This window comes from Camelus ferus, chromosome 17 (genome assembly GCF_009834535.1).
Source record: "Camelus ferus isolate YT-003-E chromosome 17, BCGSAC_Cfer_1.0, whole genome shotgun sequence".
Taxonomy (NCBI): domain Eukaryota; kingdom Metazoa; phylum Chordata; class Mammalia; order Artiodactyla; family Camelidae; genus Camelus; species Camelus ferus.
The window spans coordinates 26,931,343-26,947,640 of record NC_045712.1 but is presented as its reverse complement, the minus strand read 5'-3'; the positions used below and the strand labels follow the sequence as shown (position 1 = coordinate 26,947,640).

General features: G+C 35.1%; 1 protein-coding gene across 2 annotated transcripts in view; it reads right to left on the bottom strand.

The window, feature by feature from the left end:
• The window catches only part of SMARCC1 (SWI/SNF related, matrix associated, actin dependent regulator of chromatin subfamily c member 1), a 136,871-nt gene that overhangs the window by 114,762 nt on the left and 5,811 nt on the right, over nt 1-16,298 (bottom strand). For both annotated transcript variants that reach the window (XM_032458623.1, XM_032458622.1), the window contains exon 2: nt 14,589-14,708. In XM_032458623.1, the coding sequence (XP_032314514.1) occupies nt 14,589-14,708 (120 nt within the window). The remainder of the gene's footprint in view (nt 1-14,588; nt 14,709-16,298) is intronic.

Sequence of the window (16,298 nt, the reverse complement as noted above, 5' to 3'; positions counted from 1 at the left end):
CCACAATACAATTTTCCTGTAGAATAAGAAATATTAGCATACACTAAAATTTTTCCCCCAATTTAGGTTCCTAACTTTAAGTTACAGAAAAATTATAACTGACCTTGTTATAGTATTTTAATGACCACTGAAACATGGTATAACTAAATTTAGCAATACATAAACCTATAGCTAAAAATCTGTACAACAATCTAAAAGAGATTTGCAATTTATGGATTATAACAATAGAGCTCAAATAAATGCTGAATGATTTCCATATTATGGAAGTAAAAATTTAACATAAAATGATCATCAAATAGGTTAATAAAATGAAGTGTTAGAAATACACCATGCATGTTCTCCTTTGAAAACTATTATTACAACATAATATAATGAAAAGAACTGCATGACAGCAAATAATAAGAGACAGAAAATAGAATGGTGGTTGGTAGGGGTTGGGGAGGAGAGGAATGGACAGTTACTGTTTAATAGGTACAGAGTTTCAGTTTGGGAAAATGACAAAGTTCTAGGCATGGACAGTAGTGATGGTTGTACAATAATGTAAACGTACTTAAATGTAACTGACCTATACACTTAAAAATGACTAAAACGGAAAATTTTATGTTATGTTTATTTTACAATGAAAAATAAATATAAGATACAAGATGAGCTCTTCCAAATTAAGCAGACAAGTAAGCCCTCCAGGTCAGTCTGGTTATCCTGCTGCTTTTTAAATACACGGGTTTCCAAGTTCCTAATTTTTTCTCCAATATTCCTGTTACATCCCAAAAGCTGTATCACATATTCCTAAACAAATACATCTGGGTGCAATTCTTTATCATTAACAACCTGTTATTTATCTGACAAAAGGAACAAGACATTACAATTCTGTAGTGTTGACACTTAAATCAGAACAATATGCTAGGTAGGTACCTACTAGAGTAGAGTAAGACTTAGTTCTCCTGCTAAGCTTTCCCCGAACTCCCCGCCAAGACTAAGCTAAAACGCTCTCTCCAACCCCAACATGCATATCACCATTGCACACACGCAAACCCCTCACAGCATAATACTAAAATGACTGGTTTGTAGATTTATCTGTAATATGAACTCCTTGAGGACAGGAACAATAACACATAAAAATTTTCAACAGTTTAACCATACTAAAATCATTTAAAAATTCAAATCCATGCTACTAAGAAATATATATTGAGCAGATCACAACAATAAAACATCTTTACACATAATTCAAGGTTAAGGTCAATTTCTGGACAGATATTTGATTTGAGGAATTCAAACACTATCAGATACACACTTAAGACAGACAAAATAACTTCTATCAACTAGTACTAGGACAAGTAATGAATGAAGTAGAAAACTGAGAGCTTCAATCTTCCAGTGGTAAAAGGAAAAGAGGGAGACTCACGAACCTGTCAAGGGCACTAGTTCCAGTTACAATGTGCAACAAGGAAAATATCCTTAAAGAGGTGATGGAGAAAAAGAAATCAGAAAGGGAACTTGTGATACATCAAGGATTCTTAGAGCTTGCACAGAAATGGATTTGGGATTCTGGTCCTCATGACAAGAATCAGAAGTACCCACATAAAAGAGTAGCAGACCAGACTCGGGACGGAAAGCTGGAGGCAGAGACAAGAGACTTCTCAGGGTCACCCAAGGGCCGTGACTTGACTTCCTCACTTAACCCTCACCCCAACTAACCAACCCTAAAGAGGCTGTGCTCTAACTGCTGCTAGATGTGGTTCATATTCTTAAACATTCTGTTTAATCTGTGTTAAACACAGATTGTTAAGAGTAAATTCCTCTTGGAATTTACTAAAGAACAAAAGGGCAAGAGGGTACCAAAACTTGAGCTCCAGAGCCAGCAAGGTCCTGCTTCATGTGTTATCTCAGCAGCTACAAACCCCAATTAGGAGGTCAGGGACAGCTCTAACAGGCTGCTTCTATTTCCAGCTGGGAGCACACTGCTTTTGATAAGCTGTTCTATCTCTAAGTTGGAAATTCAATCCAATCTTACTCTGGATGTATGTAAGTGGCCTCAAAATTCTGCTGAGCTGAATGAAACCTAAAAAAGGTAAGTCTAACTGCAATACTTAAAAGCGCTTTAAATCTGTGCCACCGTGTCCTTGTTCCTTTATTTTTTTGACATTCATTAAAGACAAGGTAGTGCTAACAAGGGATAAAAAGGAGAAGAATGTTATATCTTTGTGTGGGTAAAGTATACACATTTATAATGTCATGTTTTGGTCTATTAATGAACAAATGATTGTACCAGAAAGTAGATGTGAGGAAGAGAATAAAGGAGCAGAAACTAAATATGTCCAAGAAACCAAGAAAATCACAGTCATCTTCATACCTTGAAAATAGCTATGAGTAAAAAAAAAAAATCACTTACATTCACCAGAACCCTTTCACCTCACAAAGTACAATGACAGTCAAATATTTCACAAGTTTATATATTTTAACTGCTTTGGAGTTAAAATAATGCTTTCTAGAAGTATTTCCCAGGTTTATTAATAAGAGAAATTAATATAGTCTTAAAATTAGCACCTCTAATCACAGGTAATTACTGATGTAGTGTTCTTAGTCTTGGGGAGAACAAAAACTATTATCATTCCTTCCAATACTGAGACTTCACCACACACCACTTTACATACATAACCTCATTTACTCCTCCCAACAACCCTACGAAGCTGACTTTCTTCACCATGTTTTACTGTTGAAAAGATGTTGCTAGCTCTAGCAATATGGCAGACTAACCAAAAAACCCTACTACTAAAAATGTTGGATAAAATATACAGACATTATTTTAGATGTGAAGCTGAATTAGAAAGAAAATAAATTGCCAGGTGCAAAAATCAAAAAAGGAAAAAGAAATTCAAACTAAAAGTCAAAGTGGCAATCTTGTGAGGTAAAAACTACAACTATAAAGTGACAGGGGACTGAGGATAATGAAATTAAATAGGCAAATAATATTTACCTTGATAACCTAAGTGCTAGGGTTTTACTGTCTCTTCAAGGACAGAAATTAAGACTGTAGACTAAGCAAGGAGGATGTTATTACCACAGACACATATAAAGCCAGGGATATCAATACTGTACCATTAGAGAAAGGACAAGCTAGGAAAAGCATCAGCCAGTCAAAAACTAAGGAGGAAAACAAGCTCCCATCTCAAGATAATCTAAGTTTGGAATGTACAGTAACCACTTAGTCTAGGAACTACATGCCAAATTAACGTAAAAATTGGTCCTAAAATTGGTGTGTCCTCTAAAGCACCTTAAGGAGCAAATTCTCAGCCCAGGTCTATAGGATTCCCAGATAAACTTCCACTGAAAGAGAACTGACAGGCCAAAATTCAAACATGCAAAGAAACAAAACACAATTAAGTATCTGTAAGTCAACAGACAAAACAAACAGCAAGACAAGAATCCTAACATTTTCAGATAACAGACAAAACTTGGTAGGGCTTGCAAAATTAGAATACACAAAATGATTAAAGACACTAAAAAGGGAGAAATATTTGAAAAATATATACTTAGAACTAACAGAATAAATAACATTCAATAAAGGTAAAAGCATAATTGTCAGGTTATACAGTGGATTAGATACAGAAGAATAAAAGCCAAAATTTCCTAGAAATTTTAAAGAATATAAGTGCTCAGCTTCAAGAAACACATCAGTTTCAAGGAATATATTAAAAATTTTAAGCTTTTTTTTACAAAACATACATATATAAAATAACCTACACCTGGACACACCATAGTGCAACTGTGAACCAGCAAAGACAAAGAGATCTTAAAAGCAAGAAAGGGAAATAAACACCACCTAAAAAAAAATTCCAGTAAGTTTTACTGGAGCAGAGCCACATTCACTGTCTGTGGCTACTTTCATACAACAGAAAAGATCAGAATTTGCAGCAGAGGCAGTATATTTAGCATCTGACCTTTTGCAGATAAAAATATTTACTATCTGGCCTTTCACAGAAATAGTAGACTGGTCCCTGGCTCTACATTACAATTGAGAATCTCTGTTCATCAAAAGGCATCATCACAAGAGTAAAAGGATAAGATACCAAGAAGATGCTTGGAATAAATATTTCTGGCACAGGACCCATATCCAGAATACGTAAGAAAAATTTCACAAAAAGAGAGAGAGAGAGAAGATGGATGACTGGGCTTTTTTTTTTTTTTTTTTAATGTGCAGAACATTTAAATAGGTACTTCACTAAAGAGAATAGTCCAACTGTCAATAAATATGACAGGGTACTCAACTTCATTAGTCATTAGCAACTACAAAAAAAGCACACCAAAAAATTAAATAAAAAAGACAACTTCTAAGCACTGGTGAGAAAGCAGGGAATTTCATCCTCTTATACACTGTCTGTGGGAGTATAAATTGGCAGTATCTGCTAAAGCTGAACATATACCCCTTGCAACCCAGCAATTCCATTCCTTGGAATGTAACTAATAGAAACATTTACATTTACCACAAGACATATGTAAAAATATTCATAGCAGCACTATTTCTAACAGCCTTAAACTGGAAATTAGCCCAAAAGCCCCTTAATGGGAGAATAGATAAATTAAGCATAGTACTCCATTGTAGAATGTGCAATATTATGCAACATGGGTTGCCAAATTATGACCAAGCTGCCCGTTTTTAAAATTAAATTTTCATTTGAACACAGTCATACCTACTCATTTGGGTATTGTCTTTGGCTGCTCTTATGTTGGGCAGTTGTGACAGAATCTGTATGCATGTAAGCCTAAAATATTTACCATCTGTCCCGTTAAAAAACAATTGCCCCCTCCCCCAAAAATTGCCAAACCTTTAAACAGCAAACAGAATGAACAAACTGCAACTACAAGTAATAACATGGAGGAACTTTACAAATGTGATGTTGCCTATATACTTAAAAAATATTAAGTCATGAATGGCAAAAACATAAGCTGACCTATTTTAAATTAATTAAGACTAAACAGACATAACTAAATAAAATGTGTGATCTTAGTTTGGATCTCATAAAAACATTTTTGAGATAACTGGTGAAATGTGAAGACAGATTGCCAACATCACAGCAAAGGGACATCAATCAATAAATACATACTAAATACTTGCAGTGAGTAAGAAGGTGAAGTCTTATCAATGTCCAGTTGATAAAATTTGGCTTCAATTCAAAGGGAATTACAGTTTTGTTTGTCCTCAGGTTCAGTCACTAAAGCTCGTTTACACAAAATACACTGTCCCTTGGAATGTAAGTTGAAGAGAAACAAAGCACACAGCTTTCTGGGGCCTTCCTTTAGAGCTGGAGGTGATGGCAAGCTAGTATAATAAATGTTTCAATAATATGTATGCCTGACATCTACATTTTTACCTTCACTTTTGCTATGCAAGCCAGCAATCTACTTTTCATGTCTTTTAAGTACTACACACTACTTCTAATTTCTCAAAAAGCCTTTATCACACATCTTGTGACTCTAACAACTATGCCATGGGATCAGCAGAGCAAGGAACACTTTCCCAGAAATGGTAGTACAGGTTGAAGTACCTTCCCACAAGGTTGCAGAGTGGTAGGACATGGCCATTTAAGTCCTAAGCCCAGTCCATAACACCTGGTTCAAGAAACTAACTGGAAGAGATTTGATAAGTTACATTATTTCATCTTAAGAAATGAATGAGCTTTATTTTAGGCAAAATCAACTACTTTTAACCTCTGTCAAGACTGCTGACTTCTGACTTTTTATCTCTGATCTCCAAAACCTAAAATGATGCTTTAAAAAAAAGTTATAGGACACATACTGAGCTAAGTATCCATGCCAACCTTCCAGCTGAAGAGAACTAAAAACTACGGGTAAAAATACACAAAACATCTTCTAATAAAAGTAAAACAGGAAATCTTTGAGATAACTTGGTTGACCATGAAGATAACACAACAGAGACACATCAGTGACAACAAATTACAAAGAATATAGTCTTTGCCAAAGCAGCATCAAATGGCCAGAGGCTTCATCAAGCAACAACAGCAAGCTTTGGGGAGAGGGGAGAATCTGATTACCAGAGCTAGCACATTATAATACTCAAACTGTCCTGTTCTTAACAAAAAAATTACACAGCATACAAATAGCAAAGTATGGCCCATTCACAGGGGGAAAAATTGAGAGAAACCATCCCAGAGGAAAGATGAAAGAACAAAGAAAGATGAACAGAGCTAAGGGATCTGTGGACACCATAAAACTTAACAATATACACATTATGGGAGTCCCAGAAGAGAGAAAAGAACAAAAAATATATGAAGAAATTATGGCCAAAACTTCCCAAATTTCATGAAACATATAAACATTCAAGTTCAACAAACTCTAAGCAGAATAAACTAAAAAAGATCCATACCAAAATAAATCATAATCAAAATATCGGAAGATAAAGAATCTTAAGAAGCAATGAGAGAAGTGACCCATCATATACAAGAAACTCTCAATAAGAGTAACAGTTAATTTCTATTCAGACACTATGGAGGCCAGAGGCAGTAAAAGGATATATTTTAAGTGCTAAAAGAAAAATAAACTGCTAATCACAAAGTGTATCCTGAAAAACTGCCCTTCAAAAATGGAGATGAGAAGAGGCTCCACATCATAGGTCATAAGGGAAATGAAAATTGAAATAATGAGCTACCATTACATACCCAGAATTAGGATGGCCCAAACCCAAAACACCAACACCACCAAATGCTGGTGAGGAATGGACTACTACTCAGTGTTAAAAAGAAATGAGTTAGCAAGCAACGAAAAGAAACTGAAGAACTTTAAACGCATACTATTAAGTGAAAGTAGTCAACCTGAAAAAACTATATACTATATATTCCAATTATATGACAATCTGGAAAAGGCAAAACTATGGGGATAATAAAACAATCTGCAGTTGTCAGGAGTTACTGGGGGAAGAAGGGATGAACAGGCAGAGCACAGGACCTTTAGGGCAGTGAAACAATCCTGTATACTGTAACGATGGGTACATATCATCACACATTTCTCTAAACCTGCAGAATGTCCAACACCAAGAGTGAATCCTAATCTAAATCATGGATGTTAGATGTCAATGTAAGTTCATCAACTAACAAATGTACTGCTTCGATGCTGGATTTTGAGGGCAAGGAATATATAGGAAATTCCTATACACCTACTCCATTGTGCTGTGAACCTAAAACTGCTCTAAAAAAGTGTAAGATAATATTATGAACCTTATGTTAACATCAATGTAAATGAAACTGACAAATTTCTTGAAAAATCCAACTCACCATAACTAACATAAGAAACAGAATCTAATCCTTCTGTTAAAGAAAATGAATTGGTTATTAAAACCTTCCCACAAAGAAAACTCCAGGCCCAAATAACTTCACTAGTGAATTCTGAAATAGTCAAGGAAGAAATAACTCAATCTTAAGAAAACTTACACCAGCAAATCAAAACCAATAATACATAAAAAGGATAATGTATCATGATCACAAAGGGTTTATCCTGAAACACCAGGCTAACTGAAAAATCCATGAGTGAATGAAATTCACCATGTTAACAAAATAAAGAAGAAAAGCCTTTTTTTGATCACCTCAAAAGATGCAGAAACCACATGACAAAATTCAAGTCATTCACAATAAAAGTTCTCAGCAAACTAGGAATAGTAGGTAACTTCCACAACCTGAATTAAGGTCATACATGAATACCCCACAGCAAACATCATAATAGTGCAAAACAATGTTTTTCCACTAAGAAAAAGAATAAGGTTAGAATTCCTGCCTGACCATTCTATTCAATGAGTCGAAGGTGCTACCCAGTGCAATGACACAAGCAAAAGAAAGAAAAAGCATAAAGAACAGGAAAAAAGAAAACTTATAAAGTTACAGTAATCTAAAATTTAGTATGAGCAAAAAGATGGACATTTAGATCAACAGGAGAAAACAGAATCCAGATATGGACCCACATATATCTGGTAAACTGACTTTCAACAAATGTGCCAAAGCAATTCAAAGAAGAAAGAACATCTTTTCAATAAATGGTGGCTTTAAAATAACTGGGTATCTATATTGAAAGGAGAATGTCAGCCCTTACCTCATACTATACATAAAAATTAACCTAAGAAGGTGAGGATACAGCAAGTGGTAGAGCACATGCTTAGCATGCATGAGGTTCTGGGTTCAATCCCCAGTACCTCCCTCTAAAAATAAATAAATAAATAAACCTAATTACCTTCCTCACCCTGGCAGGAGAGAACTTAAATCTATAAAATTTCTAGAAGAAAATAAAGGAAATAGTCTATGACTTCGGGGTATGCAAAGGTTTCTTAGAACATAAAAAGCACAAATCACTAACAATCAATAAACTGACTTCATCAAAACTCAAAACTTTTGCTCATGCAAAAACACTGATAAGAAACAAAGTCAAATCACAAACTGGGATGAAATATTTGCAATATACATATATTATAAAGAACTTATATCCAGAATATATAGACATTAAAAAAAAACTTACTTAAAAAAAAAACTGTACAGAAAAGAACACAGCAGACCTGAGATTACTATTCTCAGTAAGGCCAGCTTGCCAGTTTGCCCTTGGCTGGCATCTGGGAATTTGACTCTCAGAGTATTCTAGTCAACAGTTAACAGGTAAGGTGGGTGGTTTACTATGCCTAGACTATTTGTGCAAACAATGTGGTTTATGATGAATACCTACTTTCCTTCTGGGAATCCGGAACTATGTGCTGGGCAAAAGGTACTAACCCCCAATAAAAACCTTGAGAGTGAGTCTCTAAGGGTTTCCAAGGGCAGAAACACTGCATACGTGCTGCCACATTTTCATTGCTGGGGGAAGAGTGAATGTTGTGTGACCCCTCACATGAGGAAGAGAACATAAGGGAGCCTGCAGCAAGAATGCCTGCAGACTATACCTGCATCTTTTTGCCTTATGATCTGGCTACGTATACTTACTACACTGCTGTACCAAATCTTAGTTTTGAGTACAACTATATGCTGAGTTCCATGAATCCCAGCAAATCTCTAAATGAAATCGCTAAATGTGGGGGTGGTCTTGAGGACCAAATTAAAAAATTACTTGACTAGGAAATGCACAAAAGATGTACAAATGATCAATAAGCAAATAAAAGAAATGTTTAACATCATCAGCAAATTAAAAAGTGTGAGATTCCACTACATACCCGTAAGAATGGATAACATTTTAAAGACTAATTATAACTGTTGAAAAGAACGCAAAGGAACTTGAACTCTCATACACTGCTGGATGGATGTAAAATGATACAACCACTTCAGAGTGTCAAGACAGTTTAAAAGTTAAATGTTACCAACGATATGACCCAAACATTCCACTCCTACCTATTTACTGAGGAGAAACAAAAACATGTCCACAAAAAGACTTGGACATTAACATAGACAGCAGCTTTACTTTAAAGCTGGAAACCCAAATTTCTGTCAAAGAGTGAAAGGATAAATAAACTGTGGTTTATCCTTACAACAGAATACTAATCAAAAATAAAAAGGAACAAACTATCAATACAAAGAACAACACAGATGACACATAACTCAACATCCATACACTAAGTGAAAGAAGTAAGGCAAAAAAAAAAGAACATACACTCTGTGATTCCATTTACAGAAATTTCATGAAATTATAAATGAATCTGTAGTGTCAATAATTGCCAAGGGACAGGTGGAAGGGAGATGGATTACAAGGCAATTTTTAAGGTTGAGGGAAATGTTCACTATCTGAAGTTGTACTATCTGATTGATGTACTTTACTGTACATCAATCATACCTCAGTAAAGTTGGAGAGGGAAACATTATAAGAAAAGAGGAAAATGAAAAAAAAGTGAAAGAAATATGTTAAATAAATAAAACCACCCAAATAAACTAGAAATACATCAGTGAACGAAGATTTATACTAGTGAATCCACATGGTATGGATGAGACCACAGACCTGCCGTTAACATCAGTCATATGGTTTTCTAGAGCCCTGGGCAACACCTGGCCAGCATGTCTTCTGCCTGGCACACAGGTCCAGGCCTGCAACACAACCACCCACACTTGGCAGTCCACGAACTCTACCTGGTCTGCTAGATCATTTGGGCTCACTGCCCCTGCCAGTGGTTAATGACAAGGGCCAGAAGCTAAATGATTAGATTTTTTTCATGGGGGGAGAGGTAATCAGGTTTATTTATTTTTTTAAAATAGAGGTATTGTGGATTGAACCCAGGACCGTGTGCATGCTAAGCACGCACTCCACCACTGAGCTATACCCTCCCCTGACTAGATTTTTGAGACATTCTTTTTTTCTAAAGTAATTTGTTTTAACTACAGGTATATGGCTTCAGTTCATCTGGACTATCTCATTTTGGCTCAATTTTTTTTCATGTCTGCAAATATTTCCTCCATGACTCACAACAGAAAAGAATACATATGATTTCATTCATATAAAATTCAAAGACAAAACAAGCAAAACAACACTATTTTGTTCAGAGGCACATGCAAACAGACTGATACATATAAAGAAAAATAAAGAAAAGATTACAACTCAGTGGGGAAGAGTTTCTGATTAGGGAAGGAATACATAAGAGTTTCTGGACTATTGTTAGTAATCTATTTCTGAACTGGGTTGTGGTTAATGGGTGTTCTCCTTGGAATCACTTATGTCAACATTTGCTTTTTTCCTTTTCTCTACATTATGTTTTACAGTAAGTTTAAAGGAATGAAACTAAGTCTTTGTTTCACATAGTAAATGTCCCACACAATTTCACTTAAATGGCTACTTGTATTCCACTTTCAGAGTTCTAAGCTACAAACTTAAAGGGCTAACTTCCAATACATATACAATACTTACGTTCTTCTTTCTAGTCTCATATTTCCAAGGATTAAACTCTACTGTGAAATTTAGAGAATGGCAAAGTCATAGTTGCAAATTAAATAATAATTTAAGTGTAACCACAAGCTGAAAATCTTGAACATCTCATCAATATATTTAAAATCTTCAGCTCTAGACTCTTGACTTGACCTTCTAGTAGTCTTCCAGATCTAGAGCTCTGCTGTTTTTAAACATAAATGCTTATGATCTATTAAAAAAAGCAGAATACAAAACTGACTCTCCTATCATTACAATTATGTTTGTATTATATATGCATATGTACTAAGCCTTGAAGGGATTATGGAATAATGAGACTTTTTACCTGTGGAGTAAAAACACTTTTTTTTCTTGTTTCAATATATACTGTTTGCCTTTGCAATATACTTTTAGCCTTATAAAGAACTTTTTTCCCTAAATTTTTCTAATTTCTCAGTTAGCATTAATACAACACATCCCATATTGAGCCAGCTGTTTAATATGCAATATGACTTAGGAAGTTAGTACATAAAGTTCCACTTTGATTTAAAAAAAAAAAACACAAATAGTGAACTTTTCCACTACTAACTGTTTACTTAGGGAAGAAGCTTTTTAAGGTAAGCAGCTTACATATTTCACTAAAACATTCTTTGCTTTATTGTCTCACTCCCCCACTTTTGTTTTATACCATTACCCGTTACATATCAATCTTTCATTTGGGAAAATGCTAAAAGCTATTTTCAGAGAAAAAGAAATACATCTGGTCCTACTGGCATTAAGCCATGATTTATTTTTAATTATAGTTTATGCCTAAAAATATTCTTCTCTAATCTTTAAAATCTGGGGAACACATGGTTCCATTCCCAGGAGTTAAATATCTCACAAATAATGCCTCTTGTAAAGATTTTTTATGCCTCTTGCAAATTATTTTTTAAGACACTCATACAATCCTAATTAGGGTTACCAATATAATGTGAATTATGTTATATAAAATAGCTCATATCATGTTACATGTAAATTTTATTCTAAATGATGTTACACTTGACAAAACACAATCTATATGTATTATATTACAGTGTTTTAAATGATGAAAACTTCAACCAGTTCCTGATTTAGTAATTCTAATCTAGTTCATAACATAAGAGAAAAGGAAATAAACACTCAAGTATTTGGAAGAAAAGGAACATGGAGCTTTCAAATGATTCCGAATACCCACACATAGAGAAAAAGAGAATGATAAAGCAAATGTGATAAAATGCCAACAACTGGGGATTCTGAATGAAAGGAAAATGAAAGTTCTTTATACTATTCTTGCAAATTTTTACTCTGAATTAATTTTAAACTTATAAAAGTTACCGAAAAATCTGCAATTTGTCACACGGTTCCGAAAAACAAAATATGCCAATTATCCAGTTGTTTAGTTCCTATTAGTAAAAAATGAGCAAATATCTCCAATATCTAAAAATATATTTATAAACTATATACATGTACTTACTAAAATGCCATTACACATATATAACATAAATCACAACATATTAAAAAGGGGGCATTTTAAAAGGATTAGCTAAAAAAAAAAAAATAAAAGGAATGATCTTGCTTGGCAAATGTGAATTCAATCAGTACCCAGTAACTCCCAAATCTCTTCCTCTCATCAACCTTTTCTCTAGAACTCAAGATCTCACTTTCTACAACCTACAGGATTTCTAAACCTGAGGTGCCTACAGGAGAGCTAACCTCAACATACCTGCTTTTACACTCTGGCTTTCCCCTTAGTGCCAAAGGTGTCTGCTCAGTACAGTCATCCCAGTCAATTCTTTCTTATTTCAGTCCCACCCCCGCTTAAAAAGAAAATCACAAAGTTCTACCCCCTTACACTCTTTCAGTTCCTTCCTGTTCTCTTTAAATCCACTGCTTCCTCCACGGGCTGCCACCACAGTTCATCTGGATTATGAGAGCAGCTTATTCATGAAGAACTAGCTTTCAAAGGCTCCAATCTCAGTGGCTTTCAATCCATTCTCCACAATGAAGCCTGCAGCATTACTCTAAAACCTAAAATTGACTAAGTCACTTTCTACTCTCTCCCTTGCTGTGATTCTCAATCACTTTCAAGATAACAGCCACATCTCTAAGACGATAAACCCGTCCTTTTATGACTGATTCTGGCCCATCTCTCTAGCTACTGTCCTCGGCTCTAACTCTGTTGAACAACATTGAAATACCAAATCCTCTCAGGCCTTTATGCTTTTACATGCTGCCATCACTGCCCGAAAATCCCATCTTCCAGCATTCTCCTGAAGAACTCACACTCTACTTTAAGGATTCAGTTCAAATATCCTTTCCCTTGGAAAACACTTCCTGAGATCAGGAAAGTCAAAGGTTCCATTCGTACATCTCACTAGAGTGTAAGCCCCCTGAGGACAATCACTGTATTACTCGGAATTCTCAGAACCTGGCTTAATATTTGCTGAGCTCAAATCAGTGAGGAAGAGAAGTACTCTTTAATAAATGTTGCTAAGATAACCAGATAATCACATGGAAAGGGGTAAAACTGGATCCACTGCTCACATTGAATACCAAGATAAACTCTAGGTGGGTAAGGGAATTTCATGTAAAAAATGACACCATACAAATACTAGAAGAACACATGTGTGAAATCCTTTATCACCTATAAATGGAGAACGCTTCCTAACACGATTTAAAAAAACACATCAATATCTTTGACTAAATAAGTATCTGGATAGCAAAGTGAACTGATTTACTGCAAGATCAGTAAAACAATACTATTTCTTAGTCTCAATTATACGAGAGATCAGTGAGTTATTAAAACAAAAGGTTTAGTTTTGACATAAGAACACACAAATCAGAAGCTTTTGAGATTGAAAAAAAGGTCTAATAATAATAAATTCAGTGGCAGCAGCAAACTGGACACGGCAAAAACCCAAATCAAAGAACTGGAAGACAAAAATCATGAGAAAAGATGGAAATCTAATGTCTGTACAATCAGAGTTCAAAAATACAAAAGGAGCACAGGATAGCAGAGAAGACTAAGACACTGTTCCCTGAGCTAAAAAAACGTAACTGAGTCTTCAGAACATGACTTATCTCAACTAGACATATTTCTGAATTTTAAAGATCAGTATCAAAAAAGGAGGAAATCAACAGGTAGTATCAGATTTTTCTCCTCAAAATTAAACGTTAAGGAAAGAACAAAAACTATAAATTTCAAAAGGAAATAAAGCATAACCCAGTATTTCTACATCAAGCCAAACTATCAGTCAAAATGGTAATTCCAAGGGGAACAGAAACATATTCTTACACTTCTTACATTCTTAAGCTCAGAAGAATCCCACCTACAAAATATTTTTAAAAATCCACAAAATAGCATTCTAGCCACAAGAACTGAATCAGGAGAAAGAATGGAGACGACTTGGTATAGTAAAGACAATAAGGAAACTACAATATAATAAAATGTTAAGTCTACATAGTAGTTGTTGTGATGTTTAATACAAATGTTAAATGACTCCTGAAAGAGAAGCTTCCTACAGTTAAAAAACAATAATACTCTATAGCTAAAATTCTGTAGAGATCCCTCCTTTCCCTTATTCTGTAGGATAGCAACAGCAAAACAAAACAAAACAAAACAAAAACCCAGAGCTGCAGGCTGCACCCAAGAGTACAGAAACTGAAAATACCCCAGTGTGATTAGCTGATGTACTCACAGGGAGTTTGGTGAAGGCCGGGTTAGTGACATGCTTCCCAAAGGCATCTTCCTGGAACTGGAGAAGCTGCACCACCAGCCCAGCCAGTGTTTTATTGGTAGGAGCATCTGCATGAACATACTGCAAGATAAACACAGGCACTCAAAAACTGAAATAACTGTGCAGAAGACAATGTTAACTTACTTCCTAGAACCGAAGCACCAGCACGTTGGCAGATTTTTAAGTGTCTGAGACATGTAGTCTGCTGTAAAGGAGCTTACATAAAACAAATATTGGGGGCGGTGGGAAGGGATAGATGATACATCTTTTTAGTTAACAGATCTTAAGGACAAGAGATGCCATGCTCAAGAAACCAAATCCAAGTCATCTCATCTGCACCTGGACCTAAATTAAATTAGATGATGAAATCCTGGACCTCAAACTCAAGCCTGATGTTACAATGGAATGAGACCTATTGGGCAGTGTATTTCAAACATGAGAGAATGTAAACAATTTGTGGCCAGCAAGTACACAGTGTTGTTTTTCAAAAAAATCTACAAATTCTTTGACATTCCTCTTATCAAGAGGTGGGGGTCTATGCCTCGTTCTGTAGAATCAGGACCACCCTTAGTAACTCACTTGTAACCATCAGAATACAACAGAAGTGATGCTACATGACTTCGGAGGATAAGTCAAAAAAGGTCATATGGCTTCCACGTAATTCTTTGGGACACTCACCTCTGGAGCCCTTAACAATGAAGAAGTCCAGCCACCCTGACAACACCATACTCTGAGGAAGCTCAGGTTACATGGAGAAGCACATGGACATGCTATGGCCACCAGCCCTAGATTATGTCCCAGAAGAGTGACAGCACAATCACCCGAGACATGAGTAAAGATGATTCCAGGTGATTCAGACCCCCCAGCTGCCAAGTCACCCCCAATCATCAGATCTCCCCAGTCAAGGTCCCAAACATTAGCAGAGGCAACTGTCCCTTCCAAATTCCAGACACACAGGAACTCTAAGCATAATAAAATGGTTACTTTATGCCATTAAGTTTTGAGTATAACAAAATGTTTTTATGCATTAAAAAAATATTATGTGTGCACTTAAAAATGGTTAGGATGGTAAATTTTAAGTTTTTTTACATTAAAAAAAATTTTTAACAAATACATGTGAAAAGTTATCCATGCTAATGTGAATAATGTTAAAAAGGCCAAATTCATGGTAGATAGCAAGCTAGCAACATGAAAGGAAAAATAATGGGTAACGTGACAGGGACAGCATAAATTAAGGAGTCAAATGTAAAAGTTTAATTTAGTTTTAAACATTCATATCACTTTGAGAAGTCAATACATTTGATAATTCTTTTAAACCTCCAATTTTGAGCAGGAAAAACATCTATACTTCCTTTCATTAAAAAAACTAAATTTTTCTTCCCAGAAAAAACCTCTTTCCCAGTACCATCCAACATTTCAAAATTAATGTTTCTATGTTGTATACCAGAAATTGACACAACATTGTAAACTGACTGTATTTCAATTAAAAAATTTAAAAAATTAAGATTTCTATTGCAATAAACACTGTTTAAGTGATTCATATACAGCAAAATAATACAAGCTACATAGCGTACTATACCTTAAGTTGACTGGCTCTTGATATGTGCTACTGCCAATCAAAGACAGAGTGCATAAAAGGGTAATTCTTCTTAAAGCTTAGTATCCTCTTAA